This window comes from Populus euphratica, unplaced genomic scaffold, assembly GCF_000495115.2.
Source record: "Populus euphratica unplaced genomic scaffold, PopEup_1.0 scaffold12.1, whole genome shotgun sequence".
NCBI classification, from domain to species: Eukaryota; Viridiplantae; Streptophyta; class Magnoliopsida; order Malpighiales; family Salicaceae; genus Populus; species Populus euphratica.
In genome coordinates, this window is record NW_011499858.1 from 2,410,020 (window position 1) to 2,432,293 (window position 22,274).

Sequence of the window (22,274 nt, forward strand, 5' to 3'; positions counted from 1 at the left end):
GGCTATAATTCTGCTGACAGTATTGGTATGGATCGACTATTTGAAACTATTAAACAAAATTTGCTACTAATTCAAAAAAAACAGAAGAAGAAGAAGCAAGTGGTACTTGAGAGCACAGATAGTTCAGCAAGTTTAGCAATCTTCTGAAATGCTAGCAATTCTTTCAGATAGTTTAGCAATCTTCTGAAATGCTAGCAATTCTTTCTTTCATAACATAACGAGAACTTTTTTAACATTTCAGAACTTCATTTATTGTGACATAGAAATATTTATAGCTAATGATCAATGTTTGCTTGGACAGCTCAGCTCTTTGGTTTTAAGAAGAGCCCGGAATCCTTCTTTTATCTTCTCAATCAAACATCGAGTTTCAAGCACAACATACGATGTGGTGTCAATTTTGCATCGGGAGGTTCAGGGATTATCGACACCACCGGATTCCAATTATTTGTAAGCCTTAATTTCTGTCATTGAAAAACTGTTACATTTGTGTCATCTTATTTAGTTTGTTTCTAAATTTACGTCATAGGGTAGTAACTAATGAAATTCATTTTATAATAACTTTCCAGACGAAGGTCGTGCCGATGAGAGAGCAGATTCAACAATTTTCAACAGTCTGTGGAAATCTCACAGAAATATTGGGTGCAGAAGCTGCTGCTGATATGCTATCTAAGTCATTGTTTCTCGTCAGTGTTGGAGGCAATGACCTCTTTGAATATCAGCTAAATAGGTCTAAGAATTACCCTAATCTGCCTGAGGCGCAAGAGCTGCTACGCATTCTATCATCAACATATCAAATTCATCTACGGGTAAGAAATTGCATTTCCAGGCGATGCAAAATGTCTCACTACTTATGCCACAATGTTTCCAAAACCGTCTGCAATCATTCCACTTACTGATGCTTTTGACAGGCATTAACGGCAAATATGAAGATGATTTTATTCAAGCCTTGATTCTAAATCTATCTCTAACTCCCTTAAATTGTTTTCTAAATATTAGAAGAAAAAATTGATTATATCAATTTGGCATATATCGTGGCAGAGTTTGTACGACTTAGGGGCTCGGAAATTCGGCGTTGTAGGCATCGCACCAATCGGATGCTGTCCGCTAGAGCGTGCTCTTGGAACTGGTGATTGCAACAAGGAAATGAATGATTTGGCTCAAGCATTCTTCAATGCCACTGAGATCCTCTTACTAAATTTAGCCTTTCAAGTTCAAGACATGAAGTACTCTCTTGGAAATCTTTATGAGATAGCTTATGAGGTCATTAATGACCCACGATCCGCCCGTAAGTTTTTCATTCTAACAAAGAATTTTATCAAAAATGCTCTAAGCACTACAAGAAATCACGTCTAAGTTGACAAGTAGAGCTGACAACCTTCAAGTTTTTGTCATTTTTAGCTCTAAGACAATAAAATACGATAATTTGTCACATTAAAAATTATAGTATTTTCTTAATTTAATCATCCTGATCATTTCTCAGGTTTCAAGGAGGCGCAAACAGCATGCTGTGGGAATGGAAGCTACAATGCCGAATCCCCATGTAATCTAGATGCAAAGCTTTGTCCGGATCGTCGAGAGTACGTATTCTGGGATGGAATTCACCCAACTGAACGAGCAGCCAAATTAGCAGCTCGGGCCCTCTTTGTTGGAGGAGCAAAATATGCAACACCTGTGAATTTTAGTCAGTTGATAGGGGATTAATATCCTGATACAACTAATTAATAAAATGCAATAATATGAGTTGTATCAATGATGAAGAAGATCGATGATCCTTCGCCAAATCCGGAATGTTAACAATCCCACTTTAATTATCCTATTTCAATAAAGAACTGTTACTTTCTATATTTTTGGATCATTGAACTCTTTATTTTTTCAAAAAACAAAACACGAAAGAAATATGTCATAATTAACAAATATTTAGGAGAAGATTTAGCAGCAATCATGTGCCGCAATTACGTATATTTATGGCGATTTTCTATAATATCTATAGAATAAACAAGTCAAATGACACCATCCTAAAAAAGGAAAGAAAAACAAACAACATGAGAAGAAATGGTCACATTAATGGCTTCATTTAAATGCCTTTTAAAAAACAATTGTGTTATAGTTACTGTCTAGCTAAAACAAAAGATCATAAGAGTCAACAAAATATTAGTATCATTTAACGTTTTTTATTATTATTATTAAAAAAGCCCTTGACAAGAAATTAAAACGTCATTTAATAAGTTAATTTTTTTTAATTTCTCATCTATTTGTCCTTCACATTTGGAACAACACAGAAAGTAGGTTTGAGAACCAAGGTCTTTGTTTGTCGTGGATATTTTTTTTATTTTTTTGTCTTTGTTTGTCGTGGATATTTGAAACATTGAATTGTTGAATGCATGGAGGCAAGTGAAGATCCCAAAGAACTTACTAGAGAATACTTTTTTCTTTCCTTTCTTTTTCTTTTTTCCTTTCCCTGTTTTCAGAGATGAATATAGAGCATTCAAGAATTTAGGAGAATATATTTATAATAACTGAAATTTGAATGTATAAAATCTTGAAATCACTCGACTTGCCGCTGAGAAGAAAGCAAATTTAATTTATCATCATAACTCTAAAAATTCTTGAATGCAAGCTAGCTAGGAGTAATATACAGTGAGACAGCGTAGGCTAAATAGACATGATCATACATATCGTTACTAACGAAGATGGAATTAAACATAGAAATCCAAGTTGATCGAAGCTGAAATCTGTAAACAAAATTGCTTATAAACTCTCGCTCAACATGCAAGTATATTTTAATTTTTTTCCTAGCTAGAACACCTTTGATCGAAGCTTGGATTAGGTGAGAGAAGCATGACATAGGTGATTATAGATAACTTCTGGAGGTAGATGATTGGTTTAGGACTTTATTATTGAGAGATGTAGTAGGTATTTAGAGATGTTTCAAGTGAATGTTTTTTAAAGTGTTTTTAAATTTAAAATATATTAAAATAATATTTTTTATATAAAAATTATTTATAATATAGTATATTAAAATAACATGAAAACATACAAAATTAATTTTAAATAAAAAATAAAAAATTTTAAAATGCAAAAATAACATAAAAATAATTGAGAATACAAAAATAAAAATCTAACGGCAACATTTCCTCGGAAACATGTGCTCCACTTTGTTCAGTTTTTTATTTGCATATTTAATATTAACTTGGAAATCCCAATTGATTGAGTCATCTTTTTCGTATTGTAGGAGTATTAACTACATCGTTTTCTATGGATTTGTACAAGTGGAATATATATATATATATATATATACATATATATATATATATATAAGGAATATATGGTGATTCATAGATGGTTCTATGACTAAGAGAATCCGCCATGTCTTAGTTTGACCAGTTTAGGACAATAAAAACATAGACTTACTCTCTTGTCCGCTCTTAAAGTTATTTGTTAAAAATATATGGGAAACTTCAAAAAACTAAAGTATTTTTATTGGCATATTAAATTCTCATAAATTATACTTTATATATTCTAGCTACCAATAACACTTAAGAAAAATGATGAAACGAAAAAAAAAAAATATATATATAATATATATATATATATATATATGATATTAAAAAGGTGTTTGGGTCCGTTGCTGCTGCTGCAGTCGGTATCAAAAATTATTTTAAAGTGTTTGGTTACTACTGACCATACTTTTTTTACGTGGGCCCCCCTTTAAAACTGAGGTTAGACCTCAGTTTTTGAAAAGCAAAAAATATTTTTTTTGTTGTTGTTGTGTTCTCCTCTCTCTCACCAACACTGTATAATTTTAATTAACATTGCAAAATTTTCCCGTTGGAGAGCCCATTTTCCCCTCTTTCCTAATTCGTTTTGATTTTTTTAGCCTTAATGACGATTCTGTTGAACACCTTATCCTCATCCAAGATCCTTTCCAAACAATTCAAGTGGTCTGAGTTCACCATGTGCTTTGATTCCATTGGATCCTTTCCAAAAGTTTCCCCTAGTTTTTCTTTTAGCCCATCGATGTTGAGGAGGCATACATCTTTTTTTGCCCATTATCGAATAGCCATCTTTTAATTAACAGTAGCTATGCTCTCTCCTTCTAGTTCTAGGACAACTGCTGTAAAATACTTCGTTGCACTGGTAATTACATCCTAATCTTGTGTTGTTTTTAGGCCGAGGGAGAAAGAAAACGAAGAAGAGGCAAATGGAGAACTGAAGGGAAGAAAGGATTTGGTGCTCTACATGGTGGTGGTTGGTTCTGAAAATTTACAGATTTTTATCTGTGATTGAAAACGATGCCCTTTAAAAACAAGTATAAATACAAATTAAACATGCTTGGTTTTCATTGGTTGGTGAAAATTCAGACAAGTTTTTATGTAATAATGGCAACAAAATATATATTGCTTATGCTATTATAATTTATTTTTATAAAGCTTTTTTATTTAGTGGTTATATTTAGAGATAATTTTTGTTAGAGATAATATATATATATATATATATATATATGTTTATTTAAAAAAAAATTAAATATGTGGATGTTTTGTTGTATCAACGACACTATATAACTATATTAGAAAGAGATCGCAAGATGATGAGATTTTTTCCGAGTATAATCGTGATTCCAATTTCATTACCTGATATTGTACCTCGCTCAGCTATTCAAAAATCATAGAGGCCTTTACGTATAGGATTTGTATGCGATAGAATTGAAACCACAACCACAAAAACAACCACAATACCAAATAGACTCTAATAACCCAAACATGAAAATCTGATCTAGAAACACAATTATTCTCTCTTCATCGAAAAGAACAAATGACGATACCTTTCCCTTTAGATGAGATAGGTAATTGCAAAATAGTAGTAATTAACAATATTTTGTGATTTCATACGCACAACAATGAATTTCCAATTAAGGTAAAATTATTATTAGAAGCTCAATTAAAAGTTATAGAAAAACCCTAACCCTAAATATCGATTTTTAAATAATATATAAGTTAACTATCGTGTTACCAAACTTTTGAGCAATTTGACCTTGATCTAAGTTGATATAATATTATAGATAAATTTCTTGATTTTTTTTGGTTTTCTTATTTCAATAAAAATATATTCAATTCAACAACCTTCTAAAACTGAAACTTCTAATATGAAATTTCAATTATACATAAAAACTAGCAACTATTGTATGCTAAGCAATTGTGATCTAAGTTTTTAGTTAGTTTATTTTTATATTTTTTCCCTTTTCAACTTTATATTTTTTATATGTTTCTCTATAATTTTGATAAAAAGGTTTAATAAATAGCAAAATATTTTTGGTTAATTCAATCCATGTATCTCACACTAATTCATGTCCACACACTAGATAATTGATTTACACTATGATATGGGCTGGATCAATTTTTTTTAATGTAAAAAAACATTTAGATATTACTAATATTTTTTTAGTGAAAAAAATTTAAACTATGTGATTGCTAATTCGATGTAACCCAGTTGATTTTCCAACTCCAAAAGCAACTTGGATGACAAATAAAAACATCATTTAACTAAAAATAAATAAATTTAAAATGATATTTTTTTTAATATTAGGATAACAACATATTAGATTAAACTGAGTCAATTTGGATTAACATATTAAATTGTATCTAATTTCCTATAGAAAACAAATCAAAACAAATTATAAAGTCTAATTTCCAATCAACTCAATATTGAAGAATGTAATTGAAAAAAAATCAATCAATTAAAAAAAGATCTAAAACAATAACCCGAGTTAACTTGTCAAACTCACGATTTAAGTCATAAGTCCAAGATAAACTTTTTTTAAAAAAAAAAAATTACAAAGTTCAATTCTCAATCAGTTAAATGTTAAAGAATAAAAGTAAACAAATCAATTAAAAAGAAACATACAAAATGATCCAAATTCAATCCACCAAACTCATAATCTTATTCATGAAACTGAGATATAATCTCATAGAAAAAAATAAAACAAGAACTTAATTTAACCCGAATTAACTTGCTAAATCCACAACTTTATTCATGAGATTAAGATAAATTCATATAGAGTAAATCAAAATAAATTATGAAGCTCAGTTGATTATATCAAACCAAATGCTGAACAATAAAATTTGAAAAAACATTTATTAAAAAATAAAACAAAAAACGAGTCAAGTCAATACAGTTTAAAACATTTAAAACTATTCCTAGATCATGAGATTAAGATAACTCATAAAAATCAAACCAAAATTAATCATGAAATCTAATTATCAATCAAACATAATATTAAAAAATAAATTTTTAAAAAAAGTCAATTAAAATAAAAATAAATTTTTTTAAAAAAAGTCAATTAAAATAAAAAAAAAATTAACTAGATTAATCTGTCAAACTCACAACCATGATCATAAGACGGAGACAACCAAATAAAAAACAAATACAATGTTAAAAGACATGAGAATGAGATGGCATCATAGAAAAAAAAAATTAAACAAATAATATGATTTAATCAAGGATAAAACACCAAAACTTGTGGTCTTAATCAAGAGAAGAAGATATCTCCATAAAAAATAAATTAAAATAAATTATAAAATTTAATTTTTAACTGATTTAATATTAAATGATAAAATTAAAAAAGATTTTAAATTAAAAAAAAAAAAAAAACAACCTAAGTCAACTCGAGTTAACTCGTTAAACACTATTCTTGAGTTATAAGATTGAAATAATCTTGTAAAAAGAAAATATAACAAATCATAACGTCTAATTCCTAATTAACCCAATAAATAATGAAATTGGGACAAAAAAAAGTTATATAAGAAAGAAAAAAATCTTAGCCAGCCGGATTAATCGATCAAATCTGCAATTTATGTTATTAAAATGAGATAATCTAATAAAAAATAAATATAATATTAAAAAATAAAAATAAAAAAATATTAATTGAGAAAGAGGAAAAAAAAAAAACAAAGGCAAATGGTTTTTTAAGGCCTCACCAAAACATGCAGGGATAATATTATTCATTGCTATAATACTTTACTGACATGTTTTAGTATATTGTTAACTAGATATGCGTTAGCATCTTGAACTAAGTTTCCTCCCAAGAAAAGATACTAAAAGCTAAAGCATATGCTTATTTTCTGGGTCCACACGTCATTGAGTTTTTTTAAAAGGTATAGGTGTGCTAGGTCATTTAATCTTAGATGCTTAATTTTTTTAATATTTTTTTAATTTAATTTTTTAATATTATTATTTTATTATTTTTTTAATTTTATCATTTTAAATAAAATTAATAGCAATTAAAAAAAAACACATTTAATAGATATGAAAATCCATAAAGAATGAAATTAATATATATATATATATATAATTTTATAAATTATTTTAAATAAAATAAATACTAATAAAAAAATATAAAATCTAGAGAAAAAAATAATTAAAGGGTTTTATTAATGATCAAATTTAACAAATAAAAATAATTAATGGGGGATAAAATTAAAATTAAATTTTAATTTTATAAATTATTTTAAATAAAATAAATATTAATAAAAATTTTAAAGATTAAAATTAAAAAAAAATAAAAGTTCGTATTAATTTTTTTAGGGTCAACATACTTCTCTGAGAGGGGAAAGAAGGAAAAAAAGAAGAAGTTATTAACAACAAATTAAAAAAAAAAAAAAAAAGTATTGTTTGGTTAGGAAAGTACTGCCAAGAGGATTTTATCATCACCTTGAAAGTCACTATTTAACAATGTAAATTAGCCACACTCATCTTCTTCATGTTAATTATTTAAATAATATTATATATTGATAAAAAAAAATGCATCAACGCCTCTTTTAATTTCATTATTACTAAAAAACGAGAATGAAAATACACAAATGTCCTTGCACACCTATTTTGTTTTCTTTACTTTTAAGGGTGAGTTTGATAATTTACTGTGAAATTAATTTGAAATGCCAAAAATATCCTTAAGTCTTAGGAAATGCCATTTTTTTTAAATGAAAAATAAATTATTTTATGGCGAAAAAATATGTGCAGACCAATCTACCACAATGAATTCAGAAATACCTAACAAACCCCCCAGAAAAGACAAAAATACCAGCGTCAAAACCTCGATGGATTTTAGGTTTTTTTTTTTTAATTTACTTGCATGTCATTTAGTGCGTCTTGTCATTTTCCTAGTTGATTTAATATGAATGATCACCGTATGCGTGCAAGTTAATCAAGGTAGAGAATTATTTATGTCGTGATAAATTCACAAATTAAGGATAGGTGGGGCTGGTGTCCGACTTAATTACTGGATGATTTTTTATTTTAATGTGGATTTTGAATTAGTATACAGGTATTTTGATTAATTTTATAATTCTTGAAATTAGTAATTATATAAGTGAGATTTATAAAATTAAAATTAATAATTTATAAAAAATAAATTTAAAACATGTCCAATTAAATTACATCATTTATTATTAAAAATGATTTATTTTACTAAGGCAAGGCATGGTTGATGATAACTATGAGTAAATGTGCTAAGTATTCTTTCTTTATATCGAATAGTTTAACTTATTTGAAAAATTAGGAATAATTTTTTTATTGGAGGGAAGGAATCAATTCAACTATGTTTTTGTCTTTTCTTTGATAAAGTAACAGCTTGAATCCATTCCTAGAACTACACTTATTCTTTTCTTCCTGAACTTGGTCAGTCTCTTGGAATCAGTCAATAAAAATAAATAAATTCTCTTGAATTTAAAACAGCACATCGGCAAAGACATCAAACCCGTTACATGCCACGAGCTTCCTGTCCAAATCCAATGACCGGTCAACGAAGCCCAATGAATGCAGGTCAAGCCGTCTTGGATGACTGGCAATTACTTAACATAGACTTTTAAAGGCCTAGATCAGACAGAAGTAACTCCTTCTCTTTACTCTCTAAATAAAATTTCTAGGAGAGGAAGATGGAGATTGATGGTGGTAGTAGTCATAGCTGGGCTGATCTTCCAGAAGAATTACTGGAAATGATTAGACAACGCCTTGATTCTCGTATCGATGTGTACCGGTTTCGTGCGGTTTGCACGTCATGGAGATCATCAACCTCTCTTTTCTACAAGCAGTCTCCTCGTGTGCCCCTTGAGCTCCCTGAACCAATACGAGCACACGCCTATTTGTCTCCAGTCACAATCTGCCGTGTCGAACTTGTTGATGATAGCGAGGATTCAAGCTCTTCGAGCTCTATGGCCTGGTTGACTAAAGTTGAGGAGTCAACCTATGGAGATATCCAGCTTTTAGTTCCAGTCTCAAACCGCCAATTGAGGACTAATTCTTCAGGCATAATGCCAAAGATGTTGAGCTCGTTGAACTTGTTGAACTTTCGCTTAGTAGAAATAACTAAAGCATGTAGCCTTAAACCTGCTAGTGGTAGTCTTCATGGGATCAATAAAGTTGTGTTGCTTCCATCTTCTACTAATAGGAACACTAATGAGTATGGTGTTCTAGCAATCTTCCATGAAGGAAAATTGGGTTACTGGAGGTTCGATGAGGAGGAATGGAAGTTTATAGATGAAACAAATTTTCACTATGATGATATTATTGTTTACAGGGGACAAGCGTATGTTGTTGATAGATGGGGGACTGTTTATTGGATTGATTCATCTTTGAATTTGATTCAATATTCACCTCCGCTATATGGCTGTGGTAGCCAGAAGAGTTTGGTTGAGTCAGATGGTGATTTTTATGTTGTTGATAGGTTCTTCGACGGAGAAAGGAGAACTTGGAATGATGAACTTCACAGTGATGTCGCGCATCCATATAGGTATCTCCCAATTTGTCAAGCTAAGACGGTCAGTATTAAAGTGTATAAGCTTGATGAAGAGTGGGGTACTTGGGTGAATATAAGCTCGTTAGGGGATAAGGTTTTTGTCTTGGGTAATGAGTGCAGTTTCTCTGTTTCTGCTAAAGAGTTTTCTGGGCGTGAAGGTAATTGCATATACTTCATAGATCCTTTTGATGCTAGTCGCCATGGGGAGTTGAGAGGCCGCGATGCTCGTGTATATGATTTAAGTAGTGGTAGAATTAGCAAAGTAGCAAATTTTCCTGGCCATTCTTGCATGTTGTGGCCACCTTCAAATTTCTATTGTTGAAATCAAGAAGGATGTCGAGACCAGAAGTAACCCCAATAAGGATATAGCTTACAGGATCGATGTTTTAGTTTTGGAAACATTACAGGTAAACTGTGTTCTTAAAATCCATGCACGTACTTGTACCATTTAAATTTTATTGAACATGGTGTTAATGTTGTTAAAGTTGTTAGTGCTTTTTAGTCATTAGATTTTGGATCTGTTAATTATTATTTGTTTTACCTATTCTTAAACCATGTTATTAGGATTAGTGGGTTGCAGTCTCTTATGATTTAATTTTTTTTTTTAGTCATTAGATTTTGGATCTGTTAGTGATTATTTGTTTTACCTATTCTTTAACCATGTTATTAGGATTAGTGGGTTGCAAGTCTCTTATGATTTAATTTTGTAAAAGGCTACTTAAAGTCAATCTAGTTGTTTAATTCAATAAGATCATTCTCTAATCTCTCTGGAAGATTACATGATTTTTTGGTTCTTTGCTGGCATGCTTGCCCGTGCTACTCTGCGGGCTACACGTAACCTAGCTTTATGTAGCCAAAGAATGCGACCATCGTTGGCACTGAAATCTGATTTCTTTAATCACCTGTGAAGATTTACCGAGGAATGCTTAAATCATTTGTAAAAGCGAAGTTATAGAATGATTGACCTTCAATCAAAAACTTGGTGAGTCTTCTTGATCAATTACTATATCCACCATTGACTTCTACATGGAAGGACTCTAAAAGCAGCATGATGGTTAACAAATTTGAACTAAAATTCTTTAGCAGCAAAGCTGTGGTAGAACTTAAAGATGCAAAAGCAACCTTCTAGTTCACGAACAATATATGAATAGTTATGCTGTGGAAGAATATACGTTGAAGGTTACTTATGAAGATCAATCAAGAGGAAGAGGATAAGGAAGTCCCTTACAAAAGTTCTAGAAAAAAAGCATATGAAAATGGAGATAGGGCTCCAAGTTTCTTATGTAAAAATGAGAATAGAGATGTCTTCGATTGAGTTGTCGATCGTCGAACACATAAAATGATCTGCAATCAGTACACATAAAGAGGTCCAAAATCAGTACGCAGATGGTGGTCTGAAATCAGTCATCATCCATTATTAAAATGGTGTAAGTTATATCTAGTGAGAGCGAGAAAGAAAATATGTAAAAGAAATGCTTGGAAACGGGAGGTATATTTGTCCTGACACAACATAAAAATAGAAGCATAAACATTCTTTGAAATGGGAGGTGTCTTTGTTATGCAGAGGAAATGGCAGACAAAAAGTTCATCTAAAGCAGAAATCTAATTGTTAGTGGTGGCTTAGAAAGATAAATGAGAGTAACCTGTTGCGACAAAAACTAGTACGAACATAGAAGGATCCATAAGATCCTCCTCGGATCAGGCTATTCGTTTTTATCAAAACTCAATCCCATGATTCCAGGCAATCCCTTGATTACAGACAATAGCTATAGATGGATATGTTGACTTTGTATGTAAATTCTCTTGCTTTAATATTGCTCTGTAAATTTTATAAATGACACCTGCACCGCCATAAAACCTTGCGGTGGTTTTTCAAACCTTATCATGGTATCAGAGCGAGCACCTCTAAGGATTCACCTTCGTCGATCCAAACGGCCTCTGAAACTTTGTCCCCTGCCCTGTCTTTCAATACCATGATCCACCTCCTGACCAACAAGTTATTATCTTCCAACTTTCTCCTCTGGCGTTGTCAATTGCTGGTATACCTGCAGTGTCAACATCTTCTTGGATATGTTGATGGTTCCATCAAACCTCATCCTGCAACTATCGGTTCTGGTGCCTCTGCCACTACAAATCCAACATTTACTGAAAGGCAGCAGACCGATCAACTTGTACTGAGCCTCCTTCTTGTTTAGTGATGGAAGAAGCCATGTCTGTTGTTGTTGGCCTAACCTCTTCGTATGCATTCTGGTCCACTCTGAAGACCACCTTCATTCATCCTCTTTGCATGGATGATCTTGACAAAATACACTGGTATTTATGTGGACTTGGCTCAGCTTTCTCCACCTTTTCTGCTCCTTTCCGATTGGTATACAGACACCAAAGCCACCGTGCACATGACTAATGATTCTGCTCAGTTGGACAAGTCTGATACGGACACTGGTAAGGATTATGTTATTGTCAGTAATGGTGCCTCTCTTCCCATTTCTCATACTAATACCATATGTCCCTAAAGGATGTCTCAGGGTTCTGCCTGGCTAAACCAAAAATCTGATTTTCATTACTAAACTTAACTCTGATTTTCCTTTTTCTATCACCTTTACCGATGACCGCTTTATTATACAGAATCAAATCACAAGAAGGGGGATGGCAACCGGACAGCTTGAGAATGGTTTTTATGCACTTAAGCGTGGACATCAATCTTTAATTTTCTGCTTTATCTAATAATTGTCCTCGAGCTTCATTCGATGTTTGTCCAAAACGACGGCCGTGTCGTAGCTAACATAGTAATATAACTGAAACTGGTTTAGTGATGCACTTTCACTCATATATCCCTCTGAAATTTTGGGTTGATGCTTTTAGCATGACTGCTTTCACAATTAATCAGTTGCCCTCGTCTACTCTTGATGGCTTGTCTCCTTTTGAGCTTTTATACGGTAAGCCTCCCATTTATCCCCATTTCCTTCCTTTGGTTGCCTTGTATTTCCCTACTCACACAATTATGCTCCTCACAAATTAGCCCCTCGCAGTTCTTCATGTGTTTTTCTTTGTTGTAGTATTAATGTGTTTGTTTTTGTGTTTTAAAAAAAAAATTTATTTTTTTTTATTTTAAATTAATTTTTTTTAATGTTTTTAAATTAATATTAAAAATAACTCTTAAAAAATAAAAAATAAAAAAAATATATATTTTAATATATTTTTGTATAAAATATTTTAAAAAATAATCATAATCAGCCTCTGTTTAGGCTAATATCTTGTAATGGCTTCCGTTATCTTGATCGTTGCGTCCAGGAATGCTATATTTTAATGAACTTAATTACTCTTAAGGGAACTCCTTGCTCTGGGCCCTTGCCTAACTCTCCCGTATTTCTTGACCCCACTACCACCCCAGTGGCCGAATCACCAACTCAGTCCGATCCCATACCACAGTCATGTCTTGTTTTGTGCCTCTTCCTATTTCGCATGCCCCTGATGCCGAGCCTGCTCTCCCTTCGGTGCATGAGCCTTAGCATGCCTCAACTCTTATGCCCACTGGCCCAGATCCTGTCACGAACGTAGCCTCCTCTACAGCCTCGGGTCGGCCTCCTCTAATTGGCACTCGTCCAATAGACTCAGGCTAAATCAGGAATCTTCAAGCCTGTCCACCGATCCTGTTCCCCTCTTTTCTCACCATGCGAGAGCCCAAAGGCTTCAGGTATGCAGCAAAACCTGGATGAAGAAGTTCAGGGCTTTCATAAGAATCATAGATGGGGTCTGGTACCTAAACAGCCCAATAAAAAATGTTATGGGTTTCAAATGGGTTTTTCATGTCAAATACCAATTTAATGACACTGCGGGTTGTTTTGATTTTTTTATTCTATTTAATTTTGAATTTTAGGCTGATTATAATGCATTTTATTGTTAGAAATGAAGTTGCAGAGGTTTATAAGATTTTTTCTCCTGTATTTTAGATAATAATGTTGAGATCTAGGTTTTCAGAATTCAAAAACTTAAACCCTAATTTGTTAATCACCGGAGATATCTTTGATGCCAAAAAAGATGACAAGTAAACAACGATATTTGAATAATTACCTAATTTTGTCATAAATTTTAAATGATATTATTGTATTTCATTGTAATATTAATTTTTTTTTTGAATAGTTATACATGAGCCTGATATGCATGATTTTATAAATACGCATGAAATATCTGTTTTTGAAATTTTTATTGTGAACTTTTTCTATGTTTTTTCTCAACATTATTATTTTTATATTCTTCATACATTGACATCAAACTATTATTTTATTATTTTATTTTAATAAACTGGCTTTTTAAGATTATGATGAGATTTTTCTTTAAAAATATAATTTTTGATAAACAAAAATATATTTTATCAAATAAAAAGAAGAAATGCATTAATAGATGAATGTGATTTTGATTAAAGAGATGTTGTTTTTAGACTTAATTTAAATTGTTAGAATAATTGCTTATAGTTTCTATGCAATAAATAACATAGCTAGAGGAAGATATATTTTATTTTAAGAAAAAAAAAAACAGAGAATTTATATCATGGATGGACTCGTCTCTAATATGAATTCAACTCCGGCAGAAGTGCAGAATTCATGACATCAAACAACAGTTGAATACATGGTTGCTAATTTAGTTCACTTTTCCTTTTTAGCAGAGCCTCTGTTGATGACAACGTAATGTTCGACGTTTAGCATGAAATTGTATGGTCAAGCTTTGTTTCATGGCTTCAGCTAAACTCAAAATCTAACTTGAAACTTGTGTTATTTCACTTATTTGTGTGCGTTTTGTATTTAAATTCAAGAAACCTGGAAGACTTATTTAAGAATTTGGAAATTTGATGACTTGTTTAATTTTTAGTTGTTTGATTTAGGTACTGTATTCTAAACTTTTTTCAAGTACTTCTTTCTTCCTCATATCATATGCATAAAAAGAAGCAGCCTTTAATCATCATTATCTCCATCAAAGTCAACCTATTCTTCTCAGAAATGACTAGCATTCGGTGGGCAGACCTTCCAAAAGAACTGTTAGAAATGATCGACAAACGCTTAAATTCTCGTGTGGACACACTTCGCTTTCGTGCTGTCTGTGCTTCATGGAGATCCTCTGTCTCCTTACCTTCATCGGATCAAGAAATCCCTCCTCTCATCCTCAACCTTCCTGGCCCAATTTCTGATGCCCCGCTTTTCTTCCAGACCACGATCTGCCGCATGGACTCTGCACGTAAAGATCCAAACTCCTCTTCTTCATCAAAATCATGGTTGGTTAAAGTTGGAGAGTCAAACTACGGTAAGCTAAAGCTTTTCAACCCGCTTACAAATCAAGAAATCAAGTATTCTCCTATGGCTTTGAACTTACTTGAATTCAAGTTTGTGGAGTTAAGTAAAGCTTTTTCACTTAAATCGCCTCATGGGTTGTCTATTGATGGAATAAATAAGGTTGTTCTGTTTCGTGTCTCTGCAAATTCTAGTGATGAAAATGATTTTGGGATTTTGGCTATTTTTCATGAAGTAGAGCTGGCTTATTGGAAATACGGGGCTGAGAGTTGGATTATATTGGGTGGTGATGAGAATGTTCAATATGATGATATTACTGTGTGCAACGAGCGGGTTTATGTTGTTGATAGATGTGGGACGGTTTCTTGGATTAGTCCGGTGTTGAATGTGACTCAATATTACCCTTCGCTGTATTGCTTTGGCGGGCTGAAGAATTTGGTGGAGTGTTGTGGAGATCTTTATGTTGTTGATAGGTATCTTGATGGAGAAAGAAGAAGATGGGTAGGTATAGATGGTCTGATGGATAGCGATGATGAAATTCTACCTAACGTGGGATTCACCCCGACACATGCTCCTAAGGCGATCGATTTTAGGGTTTATAAAATGGATGAAGATTGGGGTAAATGGATTGAAGTCACATCTTTAGATGACAAGGTCTTCGTTTTGGGGATGGATTGTTCCTTCTCAGTTTCGTGTAAAGAGTTCAATGGAGTTAAAGGGAATTGCATTTACTACATGGATGGTGATGATTACGTGGGCAGTGGACTAAGTGGTGGGAGCATTCTTGTGTTTCAATTAGAAGATCGTAGCATTCACAAACTTGCAGTGATTCCCGAGTTCTCTGAGATATTCTGGCCTCCAAGCAATGTGTCCTCTGTGTAAATCAATCCGGACCTGGATGCTTCGTGTATGTATGATGATGCTATGATTTTGTTAGTTATCTGATTTACGCAAATAAGATGCGTGTTTTAGCATCATCCCATCTGGTTTTAATATTGAAACCTTGGTTTCGGTAATGATTGGTGATGTAAACTTGTTGACGTTGATCAATAGTGTTTATCTGCAATACTCTGCCAGTGGACATTGAAGCCAATCAAGCCTATTTTTCCCTTCAAAGCAGGGGACGAGATAAAGACCCAGGTTTCATCTTTGTACAGTTTTACATGATCCCATCCTCCGCCACCAATGTAATTTAAGGTGATTAATTACTCTGGGGAAGGATCCTTTAACAGTCACGTTCAAAACGCAGATAAAAACAAGAGAGAAATTTGGATGTTTCAATGACACACTGATTTTTTGAAAACCGTAGTCAGGTGGTTGTTTCCCTTCTCCTTCGATCCCCTTGCTATATTCTTCTGCGTCCCATAGCAAGAGCGGAAAACAGGCATAGGATGAGGAGCATAGAGGTCCAATCTTGAAAGGGAAGATGGTCTTGTGTTTAGATTTCCAATTCAAGTCTCTTAATTTGGCCTGGGGACCAAAAAGAAATAAACAGAAGGGAAACTGTCTGTCTGTCTCCTCATTTTCATGTCTTTTTAAGAAACTAAAGGAATTCTTTTTTATCCATTGTACATTCAAGTGCAGTGTGTATGCATTCTTGTTATCATTCCCTTGATTCTTTGATCATATGCTTTCCACTTCTTATGCTGTCCAAAAGATTGGCCCAATAATCCAATCTCTTAATTTTTTTTTTGATTTACGTGGGGTGTCCGGGCCAGCTTGCGCGCACCACGACTAATCTCCACGGCCCACTGAACACCCTGCAAACCCAGTAGGCATGTAAGGCACCGCGGGGGTGACAGACGTGCACACCAAGACTCGAACCCATGTGCGATGGAAGGAGCTTGGCTCCTGCTACCGCTAGGCCAAGCCCCTCGGTGCAATCCAATCTCTTAATTTGATCATAGGGTCAGTCCATCAAAACTGTGAAGATAATAGTTTGCGTAAGCCCTAGTCTGGTGTAAAACAAAGATTGGCCCAATAATCCAATCTCTCTCTCCAAATCCACTGCTCTAAATCCAGGAAAATTCTAAATCCAATTTAAGACCAACCATACTCTTAGTTTGACTTTACGAATCGAGTCGTACATAAAATAAAAATAAAAAAAACAAAAACATAAGGTAGCGTGACTAGCGTCGACTCCCATCAATAAACTGGCATAAAAAATCTCCAAGTCTTCTTCTACTACCAAACTTGTGAGGGACAGCGATCTGATCAAAACATCATGTCCCAATGGGCAGATCTTCCAAAAGAACTGTTAGAAATGATCAGCAAACGCTTAGATCTTCGTGTGGAAGTACTTCGCTTTCGTGCTGTCTGTTCTTCATGGAGATGCTCTGTCTCTCCACCTTCATTTGATCAAGAAATTCCACCTTTGTTTCTCAAGCTTCCTCCACCCTTTCGTACTCTTGATCCCATCTTTGCAGATGCAGTTCTCATGCAAACTACCATATGTCGCATGGAGTTTCTATGTAACTATTCAAACTCTTCCTGCTCTTTAGCAAAATCTTCGTTAGTTAAAGTTGGAGAGTCTAAACATGGTAAACTACAGCCTTTTCATCCACTTTCAAATCAAGAAACTAAGGACTCGTTTATGTCATTGAACTTGCTCGATCTTAAGTTTGTGCAATTAAGTAAAGCTTGTTTACTTAAGTGGCCAGGTGGGATATCTGTTTATGGAATAAATAAGGTGGTTGTGTTTCCTCTTTCCGCGGGTTGTATTGATAATTGTGAGCTTGGAATTTTGGCTATCTATCATGAAGGAAAACTGGGTTATTGGAGATATGGAGATAAGGAATGGACTTTGTTAGATGATAGGAACTTCGAATATGACGATATTATTGTGTATGAGGGGCAGTTTTATGTTGTGGACCGATGGGGGACAGTTTCTTGGATTGACTCATCATTGAAGGTGATCCAATACTCACCTCCGCTTTATGGCTGCGGTGGGCAAAAGAATTTGGTGGAATCATGTGGAGATCTTTACGTTGTCGACAGGTATCTAGATGGAGAAAGGAGGACATGGAAAGATTATGAGGATGTTATGGATACCAATGACAATCCTCTTTATGAGGATGTTATGGATACCAATGACAATCCTCTTCGTTTTTGGAGATTGATGAATAAAGCCAGACCCATGACTGTCGATTTTAGAGTTTATAAGCTGGATGAGGAATGGGGTACTTGGGTTGACATAAAATCTTTAGGTGATAGAATCTTTATTTTGGGTGTTGATTGTTCTTTCTCGGTTTCATGTAGAGATCTTAGTGGAGGTAAAGGGAATTGCATTTACTTCTATGATAGTCTTTATGTCGGTGAAAGAATGAGTGGTGGTGCCATTCATGTGTTTCGATTTGAAGATCATAGCATTGATAACCTTGCCGTGATTCCCGATTACTCTGAGATATTCTGGCCAGCCAACATTGGTTCCTCAGCATAAACCTGTCTTGGTCTGGTTGTTCATTGTAAGTAAGTTGTAGACTTTCTATCTGATTTACGTTAATTGGATGGATGCTTCAGTATTGTTGCCTGTAGTTCTAATTTTGAAATCTTGATTTAGCTTGGCATATTTGGTCTACACATGCTGTCTTTGATTATACATGTTTAGTTGTAATGCTCTACTGATGGAGACGTTTAAGCAGAGATACTCTTCATGCAAAGCAAAGCAAGTGAGAGGAGAGTAAACAGCTTCAAGTATTGTCCCCTCAACCTTGAACAGAAGAATGTTGTCATGATCCCTGACTTGTCTGATATTTTATGTCTTCACATTTTGTTTCAATCACATCGCAGAACATTATTGTCCTTAACTATGTTTACCAAATTAATCCAAGAAAAACTATTTATGGTAGAAGGATCTGAGAGTAGTGCAGTGTTAGATTATAAGCATAGATTTCTCCTGAAGCAAAGCGTGAAATAGGGACTTCTCTAAGACAGGAGCAGGCATATGCATGCTTAATTCTGCTTGTATTTTATTTCGTAGCAAACAATTCTTTTTTTTTATTTTCTTCCTAATTAGTGGCTGACAATGATAATTTTATGATATCAGATATGCAGATTGAAGCCAAGATCCCATTCAAAAGAAGTGCAAGTTCTCGTTGTCTCTCCCCTTTTGCATGTATTCTCTCTTTTCTTTTTCTTATTATTATTTTTTATTATGGATTTTATCCCAAAATTTAATTATGGATTGTGAATTTTGAGATCCATTTTTAACTTCCTGGTGATTTCTCTCACGCATCTAACATAATATTACTTCTCTCATCACTTGCATCGATAATCCAGTGTTGTGACTCCGCATGCTCCTCCTTACATTCCAAATCCAGAGCTCTATATATAGTCAACTACAGATAGTAAATAGTTCCCGCATGCTGGGTTTCCATGAGAAGGAGGGGATGAGTGGAGTGGAGCGGAGCAATCTTCCGAAGGAACTGTTGGAAGCAGCCCGGAAACGCTTGGATACTCTTCCCTTACTAGAATACCAAAACCATCGAAAAATACGATTAAAAAAATTATCCATACCAAGAATAATCATTAAATGTCATAAAATATTCCAAATATTTATGAGTTTTAATATTTAATGGACCACGCTCATTAAAATGAACAATGACTAAAAGCTTTTTACTTCCTTTACCTCATTTTTTCATATACGCATGTAAAAATTCTATTTTCACATTAGAAATTCAATTTATACTTTTTAATTTTTTCTATATATATATATATGAGCATGCATGCCAAATAAATGAATCATCAATATATAAAGAAGCATCAATATTTTACTAGAAGAGGAAACATTCAAAGAGAACAATCCATTAATTTTAGTAGGACCAAGTACTCATATTAGCATGAGCCAGAGAGGTTAGAAACCACACAAACAATACTTTTGGAACTTTCAAAATGAGAGTTTTTTTTTTTTACAATCAAGCTTTTGACTTTTTCCTTATTGTCATAATTGAATCTAGCATTATTTTGAATTTCTTCCCGTTGCCTTTAAAATTCTTAGAAAAATGCTTTCTCTGGAAATTTAGTACACTCAGCTTTTGGTGGCACAAAGGAAGGCGAAGCAGCATGCATAAAGAGGTTTAGATTTTTGTGTTTTAGCCCTTCTTTCAGCTTCAATTCCCAACAAAGTTGGTAATTTTTATTATTATTACCATAGGAGTAGAAGAATAATTAAGAGACACAATCATAGATTCTAAAAAATCATGCAAGCTACGTAAACCCTAGCTTTTCAACCCGCAATTCATTTCGAATAAGATAAATATTTTTACTAAAGATATGAATATATAGCTTTTTTAATGTATTTTTTTGACAAAAATATCTTACTAATAAATATAAAAAAGCTTATATATATATTTAATTAAATAAATTAAAAATTATCTATGTTTATAAATGCAAAAAAAAAAAAATCATTAACAATAACTAAGAATAAACTTAAAAAACTAAGAGATAAATATAAATTAAGATATTTAATTTTACATTACAGATTATGTACATAGTTATACTTAATGACTTTGTTTATTAGAATCAAACTTTTATTTAATCAAATGGTAATAGAAATAGACATAAGTAAAAAATTAAGTAAAATCTAAAAAAAAACATTATGTAAAATTACATATATCAGAAAAAAAATATTATCATTTGATGTAAAAATCAAATAAAAAATAAATGATATTTAACCAAAAACTAAATTGAAAAGATGAAATATAGATATGAATGTTGATATTTGATGTCAAAACACATATCATAAACTCGATTATATTTAATAACTTTATTTTTTAAAATTAATTTTTTATTTAATAAAAAAATAAAAAAAAAACATGTTGAGAAAAATGATTAAATAAAATTAAAGATATTTTTTCATGTGGAGCTACACATAAAGAATACCTCCCAATAAAAAAAAATATTGAAGCCTTATTCATAAACTAAATATTCTATTAAAAAACATTAGTTAATACAAAAATTCAATAAAAAGCCAAAATTAAAGTATGAAATAAAAAAAAAAAAAAAAAAACAAACAAAAGTGCTGTAAAAAAAAAAAAAAAAAACTAAAACAAATGAGCTTAATCTTGGTGACCCAATGCTCTTGAACTTAGAAAAAGTCTATGTCCGCATACCAAGTTGAGTTTTTTTTTTTTCATGGGACAAATAACCTATTTTTTGCTCATTATTTTTCTAAAAAAAAAACAGAGATCTAAAAAAAAACAGAGAGAGAAAGTAATGCATCATTCGCTCACTAAAAAACAGCATAAAAACCTTAAATTAAAAAAAAAAAAACTTTATGAGTTTAAATCTATCATTTCAAGCAATTGAATAAAATCAAATAAAAAAACTGCTATGCAAAGTTACACTTGCTAGAAAAAAATATAATCATTTTATAAAAAACCAAGTAAAAATCAAATAATATTTAATAAAAAAATTAAAATGAAAAGTTGAGAGATAGATATAAATATAAATATTTAATTTTGAAATATAATAACAGACTCAATTATATTCAATAACTTTATTTCTTGAAATCAATATTTTATTTAATAAAATGATAATAAAAAAACATGCAAAGTAAATCAATTAAATAAAATTAAAGATAAAATTTTTAAGTGGAGCTAAAAAAAGTTTGTCTCCCAGTACCAAAAGCATTTATTGAGATATTATTTATAAACTAAGTTAAAATGTAATAATATTCTATTAAAAAAACATCAAAAAAATTATTAGCATTGAAAAACGATAGAAAAAAAAAGAGTTCAATAAAAAGCTAAAATTAAAGGATAAAATTTAAAAAAATATAAAAAAATAATGAAACAAAAAAAAACGGACACACAAGACAACAATTAATAATAAAACTATTATAGAAAATTTTTTAAGTTATCTAGAAAATTAAAAAGGTTACTAGTGGTTTAGTAAACTAATTGAAAGTAGAGATGCTAGATTTCTAGACAAACAAATAGATATTGAAAATCCTAATAAATTATTAGATTTATTTTAAGATTCTATATATAAAAAAAAATCAAAAAATATATAATATTGATATTTCATATGTCGTAATAAATACACGATACAACTGGTAGAAGATTATCTTAAAGAATGCTTTAAAGAAAGTATAATTTAATGGATCAATTAAAAAAAAATATTAAAACGCTTTACCTCTTAGATTTTTGTAATTAGACAAGAAATGTTATTTACGAGACTTGATTTAAGCTACGTCATAAGTG

General features: G+C 31.9%; 4 protein-coding genes across 6 annotated transcripts; all 4 read left to right on the forward strand.

The window, feature by feature from the left end:
• The first annotated feature begins 1,199 nt into the window (after nucleotides 1-1,199).
• Nucleotides 1,200-1,765, forward strand: LOC105124060 (GDSL esterase/lipase At5g18430-like). The gene is made up of 2 exons (XM_011023917.1): nucleotides 1,200-1,285; nucleotides 1,481-1,765. The coding sequence occupies exons 1-2, from the start codon at nucleotides 1,219-1,221 to the stop codon at nucleotides 1,699-1,701; spliced, it is 288 nt and encodes a 95-aa protein (XP_011022219.1). The 5' UTR covers nucleotides 1,200-1,218; the 3' UTR covers nucleotides 1,702-1,765.
• Nucleotides 1,766-8,859: 7,094 nt separating this feature from the next.
• On the forward strand, nucleotides 8,860-10,298 carry LOC105124061 (putative F-box protein At1g65770). The gene has a single exon (XM_011023918.1). The coding sequence runs from the start codon at nucleotides 8,931-8,933 to the stop codon at nucleotides 10,110-10,112; it is 1,182 nt and encodes a 393-aa protein (XP_011022220.1). The 5' UTR covers nucleotides 8,860-8,930; the 3' UTR covers nucleotides 10,113-10,298.
• A 4,105-nt stretch (nucleotides 10,299-14,403) lies between these two features.
• On the forward strand, nucleotides 14,404-16,678 carry LOC105124062 (putative F-box protein At1g65770). Its single transcript, XM_011023919.1, has one exon. The coding sequence runs from the start codon at nucleotides 14,719-14,721 to the stop codon at nucleotides 15,952-15,954; it is 1,236 nt and encodes a 411-aa protein (XP_011022221.1). The 5' UTR covers nucleotides 14,404-14,718; the 3' UTR covers nucleotides 15,955-16,678.
• Nucleotides 16,679-17,184: 506 nt separating this feature from the next.
• On the forward strand, nucleotides 17,185-19,306 carry LOC105124064 (putative F-box protein At1g65770). Of its 3 annotated transcripts, XM_011023922.1 has the most exons (3): nucleotides 17,185-18,140; nucleotides 18,177-18,536; nucleotides 19,118-19,306. In XM_011023922.1, exons 1-2 carry the CDS (start codon nucleotides 17,297-17,299, stop codon nucleotides 18,509-18,511), a joined length of 1,179 nt encoding a protein of 392 aa, XP_011022224.1. In that variant the 5' UTR covers nucleotides 17,185-17,296; the 3' UTR covers nucleotides 18,512-18,536; nucleotides 19,118-19,306. The 3 variants fall into 3 exon arrangements, with proteins under 3 accessions (XP_011022224.1, XP_011022222.1, XP_011022223.1); XM_011023920.1 differs by having other exon boundaries at nucleotides 17,185-18,536; XM_011023921.1 differs by having other exon boundaries at nucleotides 17,185-18,540; nucleotides 19,118-19,269.
• Nucleotides 19,307-22,274: the final 2,968 nt, after the last annotated feature.

Bases quoted from the DNA above. Each gene is read 5' to 3' on its own strand.
- LOC105124062 (XM_011023919.1), top strand. From the start codon at position 14,719: ATGCATAAAAAGAAGCAGCCTTTAATCATCATTATCTCCATCAAAGTC.
- LOC105124064 (XM_011023920.1), top strand. From the start codon at position 17,297: ATGTCCCAATGGGCAGATCTTCCAAAAGAACTGTTAGAAATGATCAGC.
- LOC105124060 (XM_011023917.1), top strand. From the start codon at position 1,219: ATGAAGTACTCTCTTGGAAATCTTTATGAGATAGCTTATGAGGTCATT. The intron at 1,286-1,480 runs GTAAGTTTTTCA...ATCATTTCTCAG, and splicing joins TAATGACCCACGATCCGCCC to GTTTCAAGGAGGCGCAAACA.
- LOC105124061 (XM_011023918.1), top strand. From the start codon at position 8,931: ATGGAGATTGATGGTGGTAGTAGTCATAGCTGGGCTGATCTTCCAGAA.